At 38.8% G+C, this 22,126-nt stretch overlaps 1 protein-coding gene across 1 annotated transcript in view; it reads right to left on the reverse strand.

Moving 5' to 3' along the window:
* Positions 1-22,126, reverse strand: part of ANKRD42 (ankyrin repeat domain 42) — a 66,791-nt gene that overhangs the window by 35,687 nt on the left and 8,978 nt on the right. Inside the window, exons 2-5 of the mRNA XM_006864975.1 lie at positions 17,029-17,192; positions 14,215-14,322; positions 4,385-4,504; positions 1,781-1,916 (exon numbers count right to left, since the gene is read on the reverse strand). Of these exons, the coding sequence (XP_006865037.1) occupies positions 1,781-1,916; positions 4,385-4,504; positions 14,215-14,322; positions 17,029-17,192 (528 nt within the window). The remainder of the gene's footprint in view (positions 1-1,780; positions 1,917-4,384; positions 4,505-14,214; positions 14,323-17,028; positions 17,193-22,126) is intronic.

Raw genomic sequence — 22,126 nt, forward strand, 5'->3', positions numbered from 1 at the left:
GCAGAGTATGTGACATGCAGTCTCGCAACCCTCCACTTTTAAGGGCATTCTGACTGTACTTCCTCCAACACCAATTTGTTTGCTCTTCGGGAAGTCCATGGCATATTCAATGTTCTTCATCAACACCAAATACAAATGCATCAATTCTTCTTCGGTCTTTTTTATTTACTGCTCTGCTCTCACGTACTTCAGAGGTGACTGACAATGCCATGGCTTGTTGGGTCAGGCACACCTTAAACACTTTAAAGCGGTCTTTTGCAGTAGATTCGCTCTGTGCAGTAATGTCCTTTATTTTCTTGACTGCTACTCCCATGGATGTTAATTGTGAATCCCCAAAAAGTTAAATCCTGGGTAACTCTAATATTTTCTATGTGTATTATGATGTTGTTTATTGGTCCAGTTGTGATGAAATTTGTTTTCTTTACGTTGAGGTATAATCTGTATTGAAGGCTGTAGACTTTGATTTTTATCAGTGCTTCAAGTCCTGTTCACTTTCAACAAACAAAGCCACGTTACCTGCATACTGCAGGTGGTTAATGAGTCTTCTTTCAATCCTAATGCCACATTCTACTTGAGGGCTAGTAACAGTCTATTTCTGGACTAAAGGGTGATTACAGAGAAACATTAATTTGTGAAAATCCAATGATTTGTACACTTGAATTGGGCACTTTTCTGTATGCATGCATGTTAAATTTCAATTTTAACTTTTACTTTAAAAAAAAAAGTATTTGAAAATGAACTAGTGAAAAACAGAGTATTTTTCAGGTAGAAAAATATTGAGAGCTTATAGCAATAGACCCTCACTAAAGGATAGAAGAAAAGAAAGCAAAAGGATCCCAGAAAGAAGTGTGAAGGGATGAGAGATGAAGCCAAGAAGGTAAATAAAAACCAAATGATGAAGGCTCTTGCATGCCAGGCTAAGGAATCAGAGCTTCCTTGGGATCCATGGAGTGGTAAATAGCAAAGTGACTTGAGCAGACATGTTCATACCCTTCTGCCGGACCTTCTCCTTCATTTTGTTTAGGTCTTAAGATTCCTTTATGATAAAATTCAAGAATTTTCACAAACCCTCATTCTAACCTCACTGTTACCTGAATTTCTACAGCATTTACTTTCTACATCATCCCCTTCAGCCTTAATGCATGCTGCCTCATAATGTTACTTCTTAGAAAAAGAGAGCGTGTTTTTCAACTAGCCAGTTGATTGCAGGCTAAACAATGGCAGTTAGAAAATGAATTCAAATGCGCTTGTATTCTGTTTATACATTCATACTGTTTAAAAAAAAAAAAAAAAAAGGAGTATGTGGGTCAGATAGAGAGGACATCGGAAAGTAACTACACAGGAAATGAAGGAAACAACTGCTAGGAAAAAAAGTCTACAAATTTAATCTAGCCAGTTCCTCTTTCATTGATATAGAGTTCCAGAAAACAAAACAAAATCATGTACAAAAGCAAACAGCAAAATTTGAGATGGGCATACAACATGTTGAGCTCTGGTGGCACAGCAAGATAAGCACTGGACTTAAACAAAAGATTGGCAGTTCAAACTCACCAGTCACTCTTGGAAAATCCTATCAAGCGTCACTATGAGTCAGAACCAACTAGACAGTACACAACAATGACATATTGTAAGATTTATGATGAAAAACATACATGTTAACATTTTACTACTTTAATTTTGAAGGACTAACTGAATGATGATATTTTAAATTCCTTAAACATGCACACATTTAAAAGTTTACATCAATGAAAATCCCAAAATATTTACTTTTGTTGCATACCTGGAAGGTTTCCATTGTAGTCCACATCTTCTATGCCACATCCCCATTTAACTAGAAGTTGCAAGCAGCCAAGCCTCCCATGAAAAGCTGCATAATGCACAGGCTTCCATTCTCTTTTATCAGTCACGCTGGGATCCTAAAGTGGCATTCACAAGGAGTCAGTTTCTTGCCATTTTGTAAAGAAACCATTAAGCCCAGCAGTTGAACTCTCCAAATAAGAGACAGAGGTGATGCTTAAAACTTAAAGGCAAACACTAACTTTGTCAGATAAAGTGGGCCTGACAAAAGTTTAAATAGCAACCATTAGTTTGAATATATGCACTAAAAAGACAGCAGTGAAATTTTATAAAATAGCTATTTTTATAAAATGCAGTCATATAAAATAGCTTTGTAAAAAGAAATTTAACGAGTCATTTTGCTGAGTGCAGTTTCCTGACCCATAAGAAAGATGTATTAAGTGATTAATTCACATCTTTGAGAGTACAAAGAGTTTTGAAGAAATCAAAGGTTTTCCACTGTTTCTTCGAACTATAAAATCATAAGTTCTTAGCATATTGCTGTTGTTTTAAGTGTTGTAGAGTTGGTCCAACCCAAGGCAACCCTACATATGGTTTCTGAAGAGTAGCTTTGAACCATGGACTTGTGGTTCAAACTGACCTTGTAGTCCAATGCTTTATCCTACAGAGCCACACCAGGACTCCAATTCTTAGTGTGGTGGTGGTGATTGTATGCTGTGGAGTCGGTTCCAACTCATAGCAACCCTGTATATAGTTTCCAAGGATGTAAATCCTTATGGAGCAGAAAGTCTCATTTTTATCCCATGGAACAACTGGTAGTTTCGAACTGCTGACCTTGATATTACCAGAGTTCCTTAATTCTTAGTATAATGTCCTCAAAATTGGTAATTTCGTTCTTAAAAGAAGTTGTTTTTGCCAAGGTAATGTTAAAATAAATATTGTGATGAATAAATGAAATTTAGAGACAGGAATCATTTTCTAAATTAGCACTGCTGTATAACATAAAACCTGAAGTCTTTTTTGCCTGTGACTGACTCCAGCCAGGCAGAGCTTAATTTCATGTTGTAAACAGGTAAGTGTTCAGATGCCAATTTTTCTCGAGTGGCTCATGCACCTCTGATAACTAAACCACCAGAATTAGAAACACAATATTTAAAAGTAGGTTTAGGCATGAAGTGACTAGCTTACAAATTTTCAAGAGGGAGTTTAGTTTCAAAGTGTGCGGGTGAAGGTGGAATCCCCACTGACCAGTTTTCTTGATGGGTCTGGTGAAAGGAGATGGTAATAAGATTCTAATGATTCAACAGTGAGTAACTGTTATCATGACTCATTGCAACTGTCTCAACTGTAAAGGTAGTAGTTCTGTAACAAAAAGGAGGGAGTAGTTAATCTTACAGTCCAGGAACAGAGGACCCTAGGACCAACAAGGGAGAAGAGCATGAGCAGACTGTGGGTCCCTATCCAGAGAAGCACCAACACCAAAGATGGAGGTGGAGATGAGGACATGGACAGATAGAGCAGCTGAGGAATCCAGACTCATGGAAAGAGAAAGGCTGTGTGTTGGCAGCCAAGAGGCAGGCTTGAAGAATGTGCCCTTTGGTTGTTTAAATGATTACATATTCCTGAGTGTTTTTGTGTACATGCATAAAACCCAGAGGGAATAGAAGCAAATACTGTTGAATGATGATGCACAGAGGATTGTAATCATTGCAATGAAATGAAACATGATAGGATGAGTGTGAAAATCAATGTTCTCCCATGTAAACTATCACTCAATTCACGATAAAAACTTTTCTTTAAAAAAAAAGTAGATCTGGGGACACTTCCCCCAACCAGGACTGGCAGGAACATTCCTAGACACACTCCTTACTGGTGGCCTAGTTGTGATGTCATACCTGAGAACCAAAGATCGTAACCTTTCCTATCCGCAGTAGTCTCCTCCCTGCTTTCCATAGCCCAGAGTGTTGTGACTGATGGCTGGGGCCTTCAGTCATGGTTGCAGTAGGGGTTTCCTTTGTCCCGTGAGCCTTTTAAGAGGTCACAACACTGAGAAAGAACTTTGGGAACTCATCATGGTGTCTAATTTTCCTTACCTGGGTGATCTATGGTTGTATTTATCTTATGTTTACTTTTGTTTAAGAATTAATAGTCTGTATAATATTTACATCTTTGAAGATTGGGTCTCTCTTATCTCTCTTATAACAGTGCATGAGATTTAAAAAATTACCAAAACAAAAGCACAAAAAACAGCCAGAAATAAGAAAAATTATAAAGATTTGCAATTACCTTCTTAATAAAAATGTTCTGGTAGTTTCAGAATCCTCCCACTAAGAAAAATTTGATACAAATAACCTAAAGCCCCTGAAATGTGTGGTCCTACACAAGTACTTTCTTGGGAAAGTAATCTGACTATTCTGAAGTTCAACTGAATTACTGCTCCCATATTTAGAGATGAACAAGCAAAGAAAAACAAATTAGTTCCTTAAAGCCGCATACGGGATTTAAAAACTCAGCTGATAACCAGACAGCCAAATGCTATTATATCTACATAATCACACATTTTCACATGTTAACAGGAATCCCTTACCACTCCACTGCGGAGCATTATTTGTAATGTGAAAGAATGTCCATGAGTAGCAGCAAGATGTAAAGGATTACATCCACGATCATCCTGAGCTGACAGATTTGCTCCATTGACTATAAGAGCCTAAAAATAGGGAGAAGAGAATTTACGTTTGCAAGAATATAGATGTTAATAATTTCACATGCAAATAATTTAAAAGCAATATATGTGTATATATGTATGGTGGCAGTGGTGTGTTATAGAGTCAGTTCCAACTCATAGTGACCCTGCATATGGTTTCTGAGGCTGTAAATCTTTACAGGAGCAGAAAGCGTCATCTTTCTCCTGTGGAACAGCTGGTAGTTTCAAACTGCTGACCTTGAGTTTAGCAGTCTGACTTGTACGTAACCAGTATGCTACCAGAGCTCCTATATATATGTATGTTTATGTGTGAATATATATAATTATGGAGTCCTGGTGTGGCGCTGTAGGTTACTGTATCAGACTACAAAGCCTTTTAAACTGCAAGGCTGGCAGTTCAAGCTCACCAGCCACTCCTTGGAAACCTTATACAGTGTCGCTATGGGTCGAAACCGACTCAAAGGCACTTAACAACAACCTAACAATATATATGTATATTGTTATTAAGTGCCCTCGAGTCAGTTCCAACTCATAGCGACCCTGTATAGGGTTTCCGAGGAGCGGCTGATGAGTCAGAACAACTGACCTTGTGCATTAACCTACGGGACCATATAAATATATATATTACTGTGTGTGTGTGTATATATGTGTATGTGTACGTGTATATGTGTGTATATATATATATATACACACACACAAATATATACAGCTAAATTATTACATATGTACATATGTTCTATGGGCAAAGTGTGAGAAATTCTTAACTAATCCTAAGAAAAAGTTGAACTCTTTCTGAACCTTGCCTAGGAGACACCAATAATAATTGATTTCACAATCGGATTTGAGCATATATATACTACATACATGGAACACGTCTCATAATTACAGATTATAACTACTAAATCAAATATTGTTGTTGTTAAATGTCATCAAGTCAATTCTAACCCATAGCAACCCTGTAGAGAGTTTCCAAGGAGCAGCTGGTGAGCTTGTACCGCCGACCTTGCAGTTCAAACCGACTTTGCAGTCTGACGTGTTAGCTCACAGCACCACACCAGGACTCCCTATTAATGCTAAATTAATAAAACTAAAATTTAAATTTCTACTAATTCAAAAGCAGGAAATTTTAATTAAATGAGTTTTGAACTCAATAAAAGGATTACATTATTACATTAACTAGCTCTAAGATCCAAATCAAGCAGCCCTGGTAGCACAACAGTTAAGCACTTGGTTACTAACTGAAATTCAATCTGTCAGCAGCTCTGAGGGAGAAAGACCTAACACGATGCTCCCTTAAAGATAACAGATTCCAAAACCCAGTGGAGAAGAGTTCTACGCTATCACACCAGGTCACGTGGTGTTAGAAATCACACCAGGTCACGTGGTGTTAGAAATCAATTCATTAACAAGTTCCAAATCCAGTTTCTGAAATTCCATCTAAATTTACAATTAGACCAGTTTCCGAATATAGGTTATATCCTAATTTGTTTGATAACAGGTAAAGCATACCATACCCCAGGGAAACTCCCATTACACCAGATAAGGGATGTATAAGCTGAGTAAATGTATTACGTTGTTGTTGTTGTTGTTGTCAAGTACTATGGAGTCAGTTCTGACTCATAGCGACCCTGCACAGGGTTTCCTAGGCTGTTAATCTTTATGGGAGCAGAAACCCTCATCTTTCTCCCATGGAATGGCTGGTATTTTCAACTGCCAACCTTGAGGTTAGCAGCTAGAATTGGTAACCACTACACTACTATATTCCATCCTAATTCCCTTACCATAAGTATCAAATTACATCACACAATTGCTGAACCACAGAGAATCATGGCCACATTTTGGAGTAAAAACAATTCAATCCATGACATTCCACTGTTTTGACCTCCCCAAATTCATATCTTTGCCACATGTAAAACATTTTCATCCCATATCATCCCCAAAGTCCTAAATCAACTCCAAATCCAAATTCCATCCTAGGGCAAAATTCCTCTTCATCTATGAATCTAGAATATAAGTTATCTACTTCCAAAGTACATGCAGGAACAGACAATGCAGATATTTCCATCACAAATGGAAGAAATTACAGGGAGAGAAAAGCAGTAACAGGCACCAAGCAATCCCAAACCCAGCAGAAAAAATTACATTAGCTCTATAGGCTTGAAAACAATTCTCTGTTCTCTAAAATCACCTAGTTAGTGGCTCTGCCCTCTAGACTATATGTACTGGCAATATTCTCTGGATTATGAATGGAGGCCCCTTGGCCTTGGGCAGCTCTATTCTCTGGTTTGGCACTGTGTGTTAATACACTGAACAGCAAAGTTGGTGACTGAACTTGCAAGGTGGGTGATTCAAACTCACCAGCCGCTCCTTGGAAACCCTACCCAGGGTCACTATGGGTCAGAACTGACTCTACAGCACTTAACAACAACTTTCTCCTAATCCATCCCTCCTCAGTGTCAGCAGACTGCTGTTTTCCCCCTTGGGCATGACAGCCCTGTCCCCTCAGTTTTGGGTAGCAACTCTAATTACATCCCCCTGGCACACATGATTTGCAGCTCCATACCCCATAATCCAGTTGGTGAAAATCTGACTTTGAACCTAGGAAGTCAACGCTCCACCCACTGAGACCCTTGTGGGCTTTGCCCTTACTTTTTTTTTTAACTTTTTATTTTGAATTGGATGGTTTACAGAGCAAGTCAGTCTTTCATTCAAGTTTCCCATTTTGTTTTATGTTATTGATTCCAATCACCACAGTGTAACATTGCTTATTCCACTTACTCCTTGTGTTTCCGGTTTCCATTCCTGCTTGTTTCCTACATTTTTTTATCTCAAATGGTTGATTATTCTAAGATACGAGTATCTCTCTAGTGCTACTGCTTCTCTTATGGACCTGTTTATAGTTTGGCTGAATACTGGGTCGTTTCTGTGAGCTCATTTCCAGATGTGAAAGTTGACCAAGGACCATAGTCCTTGGGGATACCACCAGCGTTTATCTGAACAGTAAGCCATGTCTTTCTTATGATTCTGAGTTTTATTTTATATCCCCCACCCCACTTTATTCAGGACATTCTAATGTGACCCTTTTCAGAGCAGTTGGCAGTAGTAGGCAGGCTTGTGTGTTGCTGTCATGCTGGAAGCTATGCCACTGGTATTAGACATACCACCAAGGTCACCCATGGTGGATAAGTTGCAGCAGAGCTTCCAAACTCAGACAGACTTCTGAATTTTAGCCACTGAAAACTTCAGGAATAACAGCCAAACACCATGTGACATACTCACAGAATATGAAAACATTATCACATACAGTGCTGGAAGATGAGCCCCTCAGGTTTGGAAGCACTCAAAATAGGACTAGGGAAGAGAGCTACTGCCTCAAAGTAGAGTTGACAACAACAACTCAAATGAAATAAAGTTTTCAGGGCCTTCATTTGCTGATGGGGAACAACTCAAAATGAGGAGAAACCGATGCAACTATACATTAATAATCAGAATAGGAAAGTACAAAATATGAATCTAAGAAAATTGGAAGTTGTTGAAAATTAATTGGAACTCATAAAAATCCATATCCTAGGCATTAGTAAGCTGAAATGGATTAGTACTGGCCATGCTGAATCAACCATATGATTTTCTAGGCCAGCAGCGACAAACAGAAGAGAAGTGGCATCACATTTATGGAAAATGCATTTCAAGATCTATCTCGAAGTATAATGCTGTCTGTAATAGGATAATATCCATATACCTACAGGAAGACCAGTTAAAGCCACTATTATTCAAATATACAAATCAACCACTGAAGCCAGTGATGACAATATTGAAGAATTCTAACAACTTCTTCAGTCAGAAATTGAACATACAATCAAGATTTTAATAGTTATTGGTGATTGGAATGGGAAGGATGAAAAAAAGAAGAAGGATCAGTAGTTGAAAAATATGACTTTGGTGATAGAAATGATGCTGGAGATCGCATGTTAGAATTTTGCAAGACCAATAACTAATTAATTGAAACTATCTTTTTGAAATAACATAAAAAATGACTATATACATGATTTCACCTGACGGAGTACAAAAGAATTGAACTGAACACATCTGTGGAAGAGATGGTGGAAGAACTCAATATTATCAACCAACACAAGGCAAAGGGAAGACAGTGGAGGTGACTATCAATTGTTCCTATGCAAGTTCAGGCTAAAGCTGAAGAAAATTAAAACAAGTCCAAGAGAGTCAAAATTTAATCTTGAATATATCCCAAGTGAACTAGAGACCGACCACATGAATAACAGATTTGATACCTTAGACACTAATAACAAAAGAGTTGTCGAACAACAGCAGTATCACACAGGAGGAAAAATATAAGGTCATTAAAAAGACAAGAAAGAAAGAAAAGACCAAAATGAATGTCAGAAGAGGCTCAGAAACTTGCTTTCCAGACAGAGATTCTAAAATACATGGAAGAAATGCAGAGGAAAAGAAAAATTCAAAGGGCAGCTCAAAAAGACAAAGTATTATAATGAAATGTGCATAAGACCTGGAGTTAGAAAATCAAAAGGTAAGAACACACTCAGCATTTCTCAAGCTGAAAGAACTGAGAAAAAAATTCAAGACTCGACTTGCAATATGGAAGGATTCTATGGGCAAAATGATACAACTGATATGCAGATGATATAATCTTACTTGCTGAAAGTGAAGACTTACAATAGTTACTGATGAAGATCAAAGAGCACAGCCTTTGTTATGGATTGTAACTCAATATAAAGAAAACAAAAATCCTCACCACTGGACCAATAAACAACCTTCTTATCAATGGAGAAAAGATTGACGTTGTCAAGGACTTCATTCTTCTTGGATCAACTATCAACTCATGGAAGCAGCAGTCAAGAAATCAAATGACATATTGCATTAGGCAAATCTGCTGCACAGGACCTTTTTAAAGTGTTGAAGAGCAAAGATGTCAGCTTGAGGACTAAGGTGCGCCTGATTCAAGCCATGGTATTATTTTCAATAACCTCATATGCGTGCGAAAGCTGGACAGTGAATAAGGAAAACCGTAGAAGAATTGACGCATTTGAGTTACGGTGTTGAAGGAGCATATTGAAAGTGCCATGGGCTGCCAAAAGAACAAACAGATCTATGTTGGAAGTAGTGCAGCCAGAGTGCTCCTTGGAGGCCAGGATGATCAAACTTCGTCTCGCATACTTCGGACATATTGTCAGTAGGGAGCAGTTGCTGGAGAAGGATATCATGTTTGGTAAGGTGGAGAGTCAAAGAAAAAGAGGAAGACCCACAGAGGATGGATTGGCCAAGTGGCAGCATCAATGGGCTCAAGCATGGCAACATTGTGAGGTTGGCCCAGGACTGTACAGTGTTTCATTCTGTTATGCATACGGTCGCTATGAGTCAGTACTAACTCAAAGGCACAACAACAACATGGGCAAAAAATACTGAATGATGCAGAAAGTATTAAAAGAAATATGCAGTCTTTGTACCAAAAAGAAATGGTCAATTTTCAACCATTTCAAAAGGTCCCATATGATCAACAACCAATGGTACTTAAAGATGAAGTCCAAGTTGCACTGAAGGCATTGATGGAAAACAAAACTCCAGGAAACGATGGAATACAAATTGAAACCTTTCAACAAACTGATGTAGTACTGGAGGCACTCACTCATCTATGCCAAGAAGTTTTGAAGATAGCTACCTGGCCAACTGACCATTGTGCCCATTCCAAAGAGAGAGGAATCAAAAGAATGCAGAAATCACTGAACTATATCATTAATGTCACATGTAAGTAAAATCATGTGCAAGATAATTCAAAAACAGTTGCAACAGTAAATCGTCAGGAAACAGCCAGAAATTCAAGCCAAACTCAGAAGAGGGCATAGAAGTGAAGTGGATACTGGATTTGAACTGCTGACCTTGTGGTTAGTAGTACAGTGCTTATAAGTAAACTCAACACTTGAACTTAATATTTTGTCTTCTGCAAATCTCCTGTACATTTTTTGTCTATTTCTATCTGTGGTGTATAAATGATCTGTCATTCTTATTCAAACTTTAACTTTGATTACAGTCTACCAATGTCCGCATTGCAAATGTTTTGGTTTTCTTTCTGTCTTTCTCACTACCACTATGTAATTTCACCCCAGTGATTATAGAAAAAGGTTCCTAACTGGTTGTATTGCCTTCAAACTCTCTCTTCATCTCCGTTAATCCTGGATGGTTGGTTGGCAGGTTATGTGCTGTAGAGTCAGTTCTGACTCATAGCGACCCTGTACAGTATTTCCAAGTCTGTAAATCTTTACGGGACCAGAAAATCTTATCTTTCTCCCACAGAACAGCTGATAGTTTTGAACTGCTGACCTTGAGGTTAGCAGCTTGATTTGTAACCACTACGCTACTTGTTGTTGTTGTTAAGTGCCATCGAGTCGGGTCCGACCCATAGCGACCCTGTACAGGGTTTTCCGAGGGTGTAAATCCTTACGGGAGTAGAAAGCCTCATCTTTCTCCCGCGGAGCGACTGGTAGTTTCGAACCGCTGACCTTAAGGTTCGCAGCCCGATTCGTAACCACTACGCTACTACGCTACTAGAGTTCCTTTAATCTTGGATGTTGCTGTTATTGTTTCATGCCATCAAGTTGGTTCTGACCCATAGTGACTCTGTATCATATTTTTGAGGAGTGGCTGATAAGCTTGAACTGCTGACTTTGTGGATCAAACCAACTTTGCAGTCCAGTGCATTAACCCACAGCGCCACATCAGTGATTTCACAACTTCATCCACTGTTAACGTTCATGTGTACATGCGTGAGTATTATCTGGGAACCAGTAAACAAGCTTTTATTAGCTAGACTTCAACTGTGCTTCATAAGCTGATTTTCCAAAAGTACATCACCAGGCCTTCCTTCCAAGGCACTTCTAAGTGGACTTGACCCTCCAACCTTTTGATTAGCAGCCAAGTACATTAACAGTCTGCACCATGGAGCGTATGCATAAAAACTCGCTTTCCTGTACTATTTACTCCAAAATCTTTATTTTCCTAAGAATTTTACAAATTTGGTCTACCCAAACTTAGTTTGTGTAATAGTCAACAGCTCAAACCATCTACACTCAGTCAAACTCATAATGGAATATCACCTAGACATATCTCATTTTTCCAACCTGGGGCCTGCACACAGAAGTAGAGGTTCATAGAACAAAGTCTAGGTTCAAATCCTGGCTCTCTCACTTACTTAGGCAAGATATGTAAAATATCTGAATTTGTTTCCTTATCTGTGAAAAGGGGAACTCATAGGATTATTGTATTATATGAAATGATACATGGAAGACTGTGACTGGTACACAATAAATGTTCAATAAATTATTATCATTATATTTGATTCTGATATACCCTCATCTAGAATGACTTCTGGGGTTTGGTGTGACGCTGTAGGATATGCACTGGACTTCAAGGTCGGTTTGAACTGCAAGGACAGTGATTCACCTCCACCAGCCACTCCTCGAAAACCCTATGCCAGGTTGCAATGAGTTGGAACCAACTAGACAGCACTTAACAACAACAACAGAATGGTTTCTATTTCACTCTTTAAAATCAATCCATTCTCCTAGGCTTAGCTGAAGTTTTATGTCCACCATTAATAATTCTTCCTCTTTCTCCTAATTTGTAGGTATTCATCATGGTTTGCTTGGCCTGGTATACCGTAGAAGAATTGATGCTTTTGAGTTATAGTGTTGGAGGAGAATATTGAAAGTGCCATGGGCTGCCTAAAGATCCAATAGATCCATTTTGGAAGAAGGACAGCCAGAGTGCTCCTTGGAGGCCAACATGGCCAAACTTTGTCTCTCATACTTCAGATATAGTTTGTCAGGAGGGAGCAGTTGCTGGAGAAGGATATCATGTTTGGTAAGGTGGAGGGTCAGAAAAAAAAGACCCCCAACGAAATGGATTGGCCAAGTGGCAGCGTCGATGGACTCAAGCATGGCAACAATAGTGAGGTTGGCCCAGGATCAGGCAGTGTTTCGTTCTGCTGTGCATAAGGTCGCTATGGATTGGTACTGACTCGATGGCAGCTGACAACAAGAACAACATCATGGTTACGAATCAAGCTGCAAATCGCAAGGGCAGCAGTTCAAAACTACCAGCTGTTCTGTGGGAGAAAGATGAGGCTTTCTGCTCCCATAAAGATTTACAGCCTCGGAAACCCTGTACAGGGTCGCTATAAGTCAGAACTGACTCCGCGACACATAACCATCAACTATCTAACACTTTGCTTTGTATTGTTCTTTAACTTACTGGGTAGAATTCCAATCACTCCAAACAGAACCTCAGCTTCTTACAGGCAGGAACTGTCTGCTTAACTGTTTGAAATTAAACTAGACTGCACCACATATTATTGTGCTACCCTGTATAAAAAATGTCTAGTTCAAGTACATTTCAGTATATAGCTACTACAGTAAACTAGTCTGCACCACATATTGTGCTACCCTGTATTAAAAGCTCACTGCCATCAAGTGGATTCTGACTCATAGCAAGCCTCTAGGACAGAACACAACTACTCCATAAGGTTTCTGAGACTGTTAATCTCTACAGAACTGAACAGTCTCATCTTTATCCCAAAGAGTAACTGGTGGATTTGAGCTTCTAATCTTTCAGTTAGCTGCTCAACGCTTAGCCCACCATGCCATCAGGGCAAATTTCAGGCATAGCACGCTACAAAGGAGAAATTTGGGAATGTTCCTCGATCCTAAAATAAGATATGTGGTGTTCCACAAAACAGCCCAAATGTAATAGTAAACTACTTCATTACATAAAAGAATCTGGTCTCAAGACTATTTAAGTGGATTGTTGGGAGCGACTGAAGGTCTCTGACTTGGAGATAGTTTAACTGAAGGATTGCAACTGAACAGTTGTGGTCCAGAAACTCAGGCTGCATCCAGGTCAGGCTGCCCCCTGAGGAACTTGCAAAGCCTGCCTCGGGGAATAAGGAACGTGCAAAATCTTCCCTTGTACACAGCCATGACCTGCAGCTCAGTCTGCACAAATACATAGCTGCTCTAATCTCTGTTTCCTTAGCTACCACAAGTTACTTTCTTCTGATAAAGTCCGGATGCATACCCTATTCAGGGTCGCCATGGGTCGGAATCAACTCAATGGCACTTAACAACAACAACTGCATGTACAAACAACACCAGATGTTCTTGCACTCTTTTCCCTGACCCCAAGCACCTCCCTTTGTTATATGTATAAAACAAATGGGCTGCACTTGGTCTGGGTTGCAGTAGCTCCATCAGAGCGCTGCTGCGTCCCACCTGATCCCAACTTTACTTAATTTATTTGTGTCTCATGTCTTCCTTTTCTTTCTAATCTCCTGCCACTCCTACTCGGGTTTAATCTTTCAGTACAAGTCATGGAGAACAGCCAATGCTGGACGTGGCAGTACCACAATATCAGAGTCATGGAATCCAGTACATTCTTGTTAATAACATGTAATTCAACTAAGGATAAAATAGTACTGGTGTGGTGCTGTAGGATAAGCACTTGACGTTAAGGTTGGTTTGAACTGCAAAGGCTGGTGGTTCAACACTCCAGCCACTCCTCAGAAACTCGATACAGGGTCACTACGAGACAGAACCGATTCGATGGCACTTAACAACAACAATGCCAACACCACAGTAGTCAAACATGAAATAATTTTAAAAGCACCCAAAGTTCTTAATTATTACCTGAATACAAGCATCCTGACCCCGAATTGCAGCTATGTGAACTGCTGTCCAACCTCTCGTGGTTACTTGTGTGATATCGGCTCCATGCCAGAGGAGCCAATGGAGACACTAAATATAGAAAATAACCATGTGAACAAGTAATAAGGCAAAAAATGTTAACAACTTTCAAACTTTTCAATTTAGTTTATTATCATAAAATGCCCAATACAGCTTGAACGGCATCATAAATAAATATGGTAAGGGAGGTGTTGCAGGTATAAGAAAAACAAAAACACAAGTATAATGAAAAACGGTAGCCAACACGTGACCTCTCTGTTGGACAAATACGAATTAGTGAAAACTGTGGAAAACAGGAGATCACATTCTTTATCTATAAGGTGTAGATGATTTGTTGATTTGAGAGAAATGCAGACCCAGTGTTGGCAATCTTCTGTTTGATCAATACTATGCAAGCCAAATAAAACACATCTGTGAGCCAAATTCACTCAAGGATTACCAATCTGTAAGCTCTGACAGAGATCTTTAAATGGGTCCAGAAGTTTCTGTGTCAGAGCAGAAATTATTTAAATGATGATCTCTTAAAAATAAGTGATCAAAGAAAGAGGGAGCCAGGTATGTCTAAATTTAAGAATTTTAAAAATCTATGTCTCAATATAATACAGTACTTAGAAGTCTGTTCCACATAAGGTATTATCTTTGTTTTACTTGTATGTTTAAGTTTGTAGATTCTACCTCCATAAAGGTTCTTTCTCTTTAATAGAACTGATCATATCATGGGGATTACACTTTTTTATTGTTTACAATCATATCTTTCTGTAAAAAAGTTTGTAGTTTAGGTATAATTTTCCTGTCATGGAGATTAATGGGCAAAACTGAGCACAAAGACCCTCCATACACAGAGTAGACAGAGATGGGGAAGTTGGACATTGGCTACCCAAAATGGGGGACTACAAAGGCAAGAAGTCACTGGTTTATAAGCTTTCAAGAAGGAACATAGATACAGAGGGCATGGAGGAAGGTAGAATCTCCACTGATTAATACCCAAACTGTCTAGGCGGGGCTGATGAAAGGAGATGCGGATAGGTCTCTTGTGATACAGTAGTGAGTAATTGTTATCAGGACTGATTGTGAGGGTTGGAAATGTAAAGATAGACGTTTTGTAGCAAAAGGAGGGGAGTGATTAACTTTGCAGCCTAGGAGCTGAGGTCTCTGGGACCATCAAGGGAGAAGAGCAAAGTGCGGGACCCTACCCAGAGAAGCAGTGACGCCCGAGATGGAGCAGCTGGGGACTTTAGACCCAGAGAGGGAGAGAGGCTGTGTGCTGACAACCGAGGGGGCAGGCTTGCAGGGCATACCCTTTGGTCGGTGGTTGATGCATGGAGGGGACTGTAACCATGGCAATGAAATGATATACGATAGGATGAATGTAAAACTAATGTTCTCCCATGTAAACTATCACATAATTCACAATAAAACATTAAAAAAACAACAACAACAACAAACTGGGGACAAAGAAAACAAGGTAACCAGATACAAGTGACCATATAGTAAAGGATGACCCTAATCACTGAAAAGCAAATTGTTGTACCTATAAAAATAAGAAAAATTAAAAAGACTGACAAAATCCAGTGATGGTCAGGTTGAGAGAGAATTGTCATTCTTATATACTATAGTTGGTAATATAAACAAATACAATTATTTTTGCTACACCACTCAGATTTTTTCCTAAAAAACACTCAAGTACACAAAAATGTATGTGATGTGATATTGACGTTCTAATGGCATTTTGTTAACAGTGAAAAGCTCAAAAGTAAAATAAATGTCTATCAATACTATGGAATTCTAAGAAGCTATTTACAAGAACGAAGTGATTATACATATATAGAAATGAAAACTGTCTAAGAAACTACCTTTGGTTTGTTTTCATGTTTACAAAAGGAAGTTGCTGACTCTGGTACCGTAGTGATTATGAATTGTACTGCTAACCTCAAGGTCGGCAGTTCGAAACTACCCACTGTTCTGTGGGAGAAAGATGAGGCTTTCTGCTCCCGTAAAGATTTACAGCCTCAGAAACCCTGTACAGGGGTCGCTATGAGTCAGAACCAACTCCCCGGTACGTAACCACCACTACCACCATGTATTATGTGATCTCAGTTCTGTTTAAAACAAAACTCTATATACGTGAACACACTTGTATGTGCTTCATTTTGAACTTGTGCATCTACTTTTACTAGTTTTTAAATGAGGCGTTTTCTCTCCTGAATTTAGGTAGTATTGTAACTGCAGCAAAGTGACTGTGCATGACTTTGGAGGGTAGAAAATATGTGGTTATACAGCTTCCACCTGGATTACTTGGGATACTTGCCTTTGGCATCTAGCCACCATGTTTTGAGGAAGCACAAACTACTTATGTGGAGTGGCCACATAAACAGACCCATAGGGAAAGGAATTAAGGTGCCCAGTCTACTGCCTCAACCACCAGACATCTGACTGAACAAGCCTTCAGATGATTCCAATGCTAGATTTTTGCTCTTCCAGCTCAGACCCCAGACATTGTGAAACATACAGGTTGTCCCAAAGGTCCAAGTTCCTGGCCCACTGATGAGCACAAAGAAATTGCTGTTTTATGTCTTTAAGCTTTGTGGTATTTTGTTATAAAGCTGTAGTAACCAGAACATCTAAATACTACAACATTGAATTGAAATAAAGAACATCTGCAGTCCTTAGCATAAAGTCTCAGCCCTATTGGCTGCATTTACAAAACTGCTACCGCTGTAAGCTTATCTGAGTTTAACGATTTATATAGCATCTTACCTCCAAGCTTCCAGAATGTGCTGCCCAATGTAAAGGGCTAAATTTATGGAGAACATCAACTTCATTAATGCTGGCTCCTTGCTCCACTATTTCTGAAAGCAGCTTTACATCTCCAGCTCGTACCGCATCATGTATGCTACTACGAGGCACCTTTTTCCTGGCATCTGTTGAAAAATCAAGTTGCTTAAAATATATTACTGAACTGTGAAAATCAGACGAGAGCAATGATTCAACAGAAGCATGTTGGCTTTCCAAATGATTTACTACAAGATGTTTGCAATTAACGTCTTAAAATCAGACTTCCAGTTTCAGCTTCCACATGTAAAGAGCACGGCAGTTGTCACTCCTTACAAGAAAAAAGCAAACAAAAAGAAAAGTGAAAATCAACAATTTTTCTTAAAACACTTGAGAGAATTGAAGTATCAGGACACACTGACACCCCAAATCTGGCGAGTCAGGGCAGAGCATAAAAACACCACTGAGTTCAACATAGCTGGACCAGAAGCAGCCAAAATCAAATTCATAGGAACACATAAATGATCAATTTGATGAATTGCTAGGGGCTGAGTGTTTACCAGTCATAAAGTAAGATATTCCTGGGTGCTACAATCGGTGTGGCGCTGTGGGCTAATGCATCAGACTGCAAAGTCATTTGAACTGCAAAGTCTGCGGTTCAAGCTCAACAGCCGCTCCTTGGAAACCCTATACAGGGTCGCTATGGTTCGGAATTGACTTGACGGTACTTAACAACAAAACAACAGCCCTACCATAGGTTTTTGCCTCCAGAAACCCTCCCAGGTCATCACGGTGAAGAGCCAAAAAAATCAACTCAAGTCTTTGACAGAAGAAAGGGAAAAATAACCCTGCTGAAATGTGGTCAGGGCATTCTTAAGAGTTTATAATCCAGTGAAAGCGACTTAGCCAAACTTACTACAGACAGGAACAAGGGTAGTTACCCAACTACAGCTCCTTTTAACCTTTCTGCCTCACCTAAGGAAGGGAGAAAGGCAAACTAAAAATGTTACACCTGTGAAGGCCACAGCCCAGGGGCAAACTAAAAAGGTTACACCTGTGAAGGTCAAAGCCCAGTGGCAAACTAAAAATAATACACCTGTGAAGGCCACAGCCCAGGGACAAACTAAAAATGTTACACCTGTGAAGGCCACAGCCCAGGGGCAAACTAAAAAGGTTACACCTGTGAAGGTCAAAGCCCAGTGGCAAACTAAAAATAATACACCTGTGAAGGCCACAGCCCAGGGGCAAACTAAAAAGGTTACACCTGTGAAGGTCACAGCCCAGGGGCAAACTAAAAATGATACACCTGTGAAGGCCACAGCCCAGGGACACACGCCCAGCAAAAGTCTGAGATTTAATCATAAAATTGTATCTGCTTCCTCTCTTCTATACTTTACCACCACATTACCAGAAAACAGCATTGGATTCTAGCTGAAAAAGCTGCAGACCTCAGTTTCTTTTTAACAGAGCATTCAAAAGTAAACCTGAAGACAACAGGGTAGACAAAAACAAAGACACTAGAGAATTTCAAAATCCCTGGCACATATGACTACAGCAACCACTAAATACAGTCCAACCCAGATTAACATAAAACCTCACACTGCAAACCTACCTGTCTTGCCCCAGGATAATTGCTGGACTGCTAACTACTAGGTCAGAGGTTCGATCCAACCAGCTGCTCCTTGGAAACCCTACACGGGGTCGCTATGAGTCAGAACTGATTCCATGACATTTAACAGCAACAGTATCCAATATGCTGTATTATGTTCAGCTTTCAACAAAAACATATACGGCAGGTAAAATCACAGTCTGAAAAGACAAAGCAAGTGTCAAATCAGACTCAGATATGGCACAGATTTTGGAATTATCAGACAGAATTTTAAATAACTTTGATTAATTTGTTAAGAGCTCAAATGTTAAAAGATAACAGCATGTGACAAACCAAGGCCATATAAGTAGAGAGATGGAAACCCTAAGAAAGATCAAAAGGCAATGCTAGAAATAAAAACGTCATCATAGAAATGAAAAATGTCTTTGATGGGTGCATCAATAGAATGCACATGGAAAAAGAAAGAGTCAGTGAGCTTGAAAATATGTCAAGAGCAATTTCTCAGATTGAAAAATAAGAAAGAAGGGAAATAACAACAACAAAACCCAGAAAATGCAAGAACTTGGAATCGTTTCAAAAGGTGCAACATATTCATAATAAGTATATTACCAGAAGGAGAAGAGAGAATGGGAAAGAAATACTTGAAATAATAACAATCAAGATCTTTCCAAAATTAATGACAGACATCAAACAGATCCAGGAAACTCAGAGAACATCAAACAAGACAAATAAAAATATATACCAACATATGTCACACTCAGCTGCAGAAAACCAAGACAATCATGAAAGAAGCCAGAGGAAACAAACTACCTTCTACAAGTTCCCTTCTTCATGGATACTTCAGAATCTTTAAATTCTATTTTTCCACGAACTATTTGAAGCTACCTTGTATATAGAGAATAAGGATAGAATTGTAGAGGGCTTCTATTAATTCTTCTCAGAAACCATGCAAGCAAGTAACAAGTGTAGTAAAGGATTTAAGGTATTGAAAAGTTAAATCCATCTACCAGCAAAATCATTCTTAAAAAGTGAAAAAAAGAAAAATGAGTTTCTTAGATACATACACACCATACACACATAATATCAAGGGAATTCATTGCCAGCATATTTACCCTGCAAAAAAATTAAATTCTTCAGGGAGAAGGAAAATGAAAATAGTCAAAAACACCAATATGCATTAAAAAAAAAAAAAAAAAAGGAAAATCAATGGAGAAGGAATAAATGAATGTAAAGTAAAATAGATTTTTCTTATTCTTAATTGATCTAATGATTCATGTTTGTTCAAAGTAAAGTTTAATAATAATACATGTTTGTTCAAATAATAGTAATAATACATTGTGTGACTACAGCATATAGATTATTGTTGTTGTTACTGTTAAGTGCTGTCAAGTCGGTTCTGACTTGTAGGGAACTTATGTACAACAGAATGAAAACCTATGTTCAAGCCTGAGTTCTCCTGACCATCTTTGCTAAGTTTGAGACCTCTGTTGCCACTGCTCTGTCAATCCATCTTATTGAGGATCTTCCTTTTTCATTGACCCTCTACTTTACTAAGCATGATGTCCTTCTCCAGGGACTGATCCCTCCTGATAACATGCCCAAAATACATGAGCCAGCCTTGCTTCTGAAAAGCATTCTTGACTGTACTTTTTCCAAGAAAGATTTGTTCGTTCTTCTGGCGCACCATATAATATTCTTCACCAAAACCATAAGTCAAATGCATCAATTCCTCTTCAGTTTCTTTATACACTGTCCAGCTTTCACATGCACATGAGTTGATCAAAAATACCATGGGTTTGGGTCAAGAGCACTTTAGTTCTCAAGATGACATCTTTGCTTTTTAACACTTTTAAGAGGTCTTTTGCAACAGATTATCCCAATATAATACATCCGTTTGATTTCCTGACTTCTGTTTCAAAGACTGGTGGTTGTGGATCCAAGTAAAATGAAATCCTTAACAACTGCGATCTTTTCTCTGTTATCATGATGTTGCTTATTGATCCAGTAATGAAGATTTTTGTTTTATATGGAAGTGTAATCCATATTGAAGGCTGTAGTCAGTCTTTGTTCTTCATCAATAAGTGCTTCAAGCCTTCTTTACTTTCAGCAAGTGAGGTGGTTTCATCTGCTTACTTACTGTCAATTGTTAACCAGACTCCAATTCTGATGCCCGCATTCTTTCTCACGTAGACCACTTCTGATTACCTGCTCAACATATAGACTGAATTAAGTATGGTGAAAGGATACAATCCAGACACACACTTTTCCTGATTTTAAACTATGAAGTATTGCCTTGTTCTGTTCCAACAAATGGTCTACATACAGGTTCTGCATGAACAGAGTGAAGTGGTCTGGAATTCCCATTCTTCAAAATGTTATTCATAATTTGTTTTAATCCACACAGTCTGCTGTCTTTCCTTAAGCTTTAACAACACAGAGGTAAAGCATCTTTACTGAAAGCAATTATTTTGTCTGCGTTCAGTAAAGATCCATCTGACATAGCAATGAAATTCCTCATTCCAAGTGATCTTCAGAATCTGTCTTGAATTTCTGGCGGTTCCTGTCAATGTATTGCCGCAACCTTATGTAGTTGTCCTCAGCAAAATTTTACTTGCCTATGCCAGCTGCTCCTCCGAAACCCTGTACAGGGTTGCTAGAGTCAATTCCATGGCACTTCACAACAACAACAACAAATGATAACAATATTGTTCAATAATTTCCACATTCCGTTGGATCATCTTTCTTTGGAATGGCTATGAATAGGTCTTTCTTCCAGTTGGCTGGCTAGGTAGCTATCTTCCAAATTTCTTGGCATAGACAAGTGAGCATTTTCAACATTGTATCTGTCTGTTGAAACACCTTAACTGGTTAATTTCGTTAATTCCTGGAGTGGTGTTTCTGCCAATGCCTTCAATGCATCTTGGACTTCTTCCTTCAATATCATCAATTCTAAGTTTCGTATAATAACACCAAAATGGTTGAACACTGACCAATTATGTTTGGTACAGTGGCTCTGTGTGTTCCTTCCTTTTCCTTGTGATGCTTCCTCTGTCATTCACTATTTTGCCCATAGAAACCTTCAATACAGTTTTACAATTTGAGGCTTCAATTTTTTCTTAAGTTTATTCAGCTGAAAACGTTGAGCATGATCTTCCCTTTGACTTTTCTAACTTTTGGTTTTCAAACTTGCATATTTCATTATAATACTTTACTGTGTTTTTTTCTACCTGCCCTTTGAAATATTCTGTTAAGCTCTTTTAATTCTTTACTTATGCATAAATGAAAAAAAGACAGCAGTTTTATAATGGATAAAAGGGAGGAATTAGAAATACTCTGTTAAAAGGTACTTGTATATTTATACCCATAAAGTGTGTAAAATCCACTGCCATCAAGTTAATTCCGACTCAAAGCAACTGAATACAAGGTTTCTGAGACTGTAAATGTTTACTGGAGTAGACAGTCTCATTTTTCTCC

The sequence above is a fragment of the Chrysochloris asiatica genome, unplaced genomic scaffold (assembly GCF_000296735.1).
Source record: "Chrysochloris asiatica unplaced genomic scaffold, ChrAsi1.0 scaffold00074, whole genome shotgun sequence".
In the NCBI taxonomy this organism is placed as follows: domain Eukaryota; kingdom Metazoa; phylum Chordata; class Mammalia; order Afrosoricida; family Chrysochloridae; genus Chrysochloris; species Chrysochloris asiatica.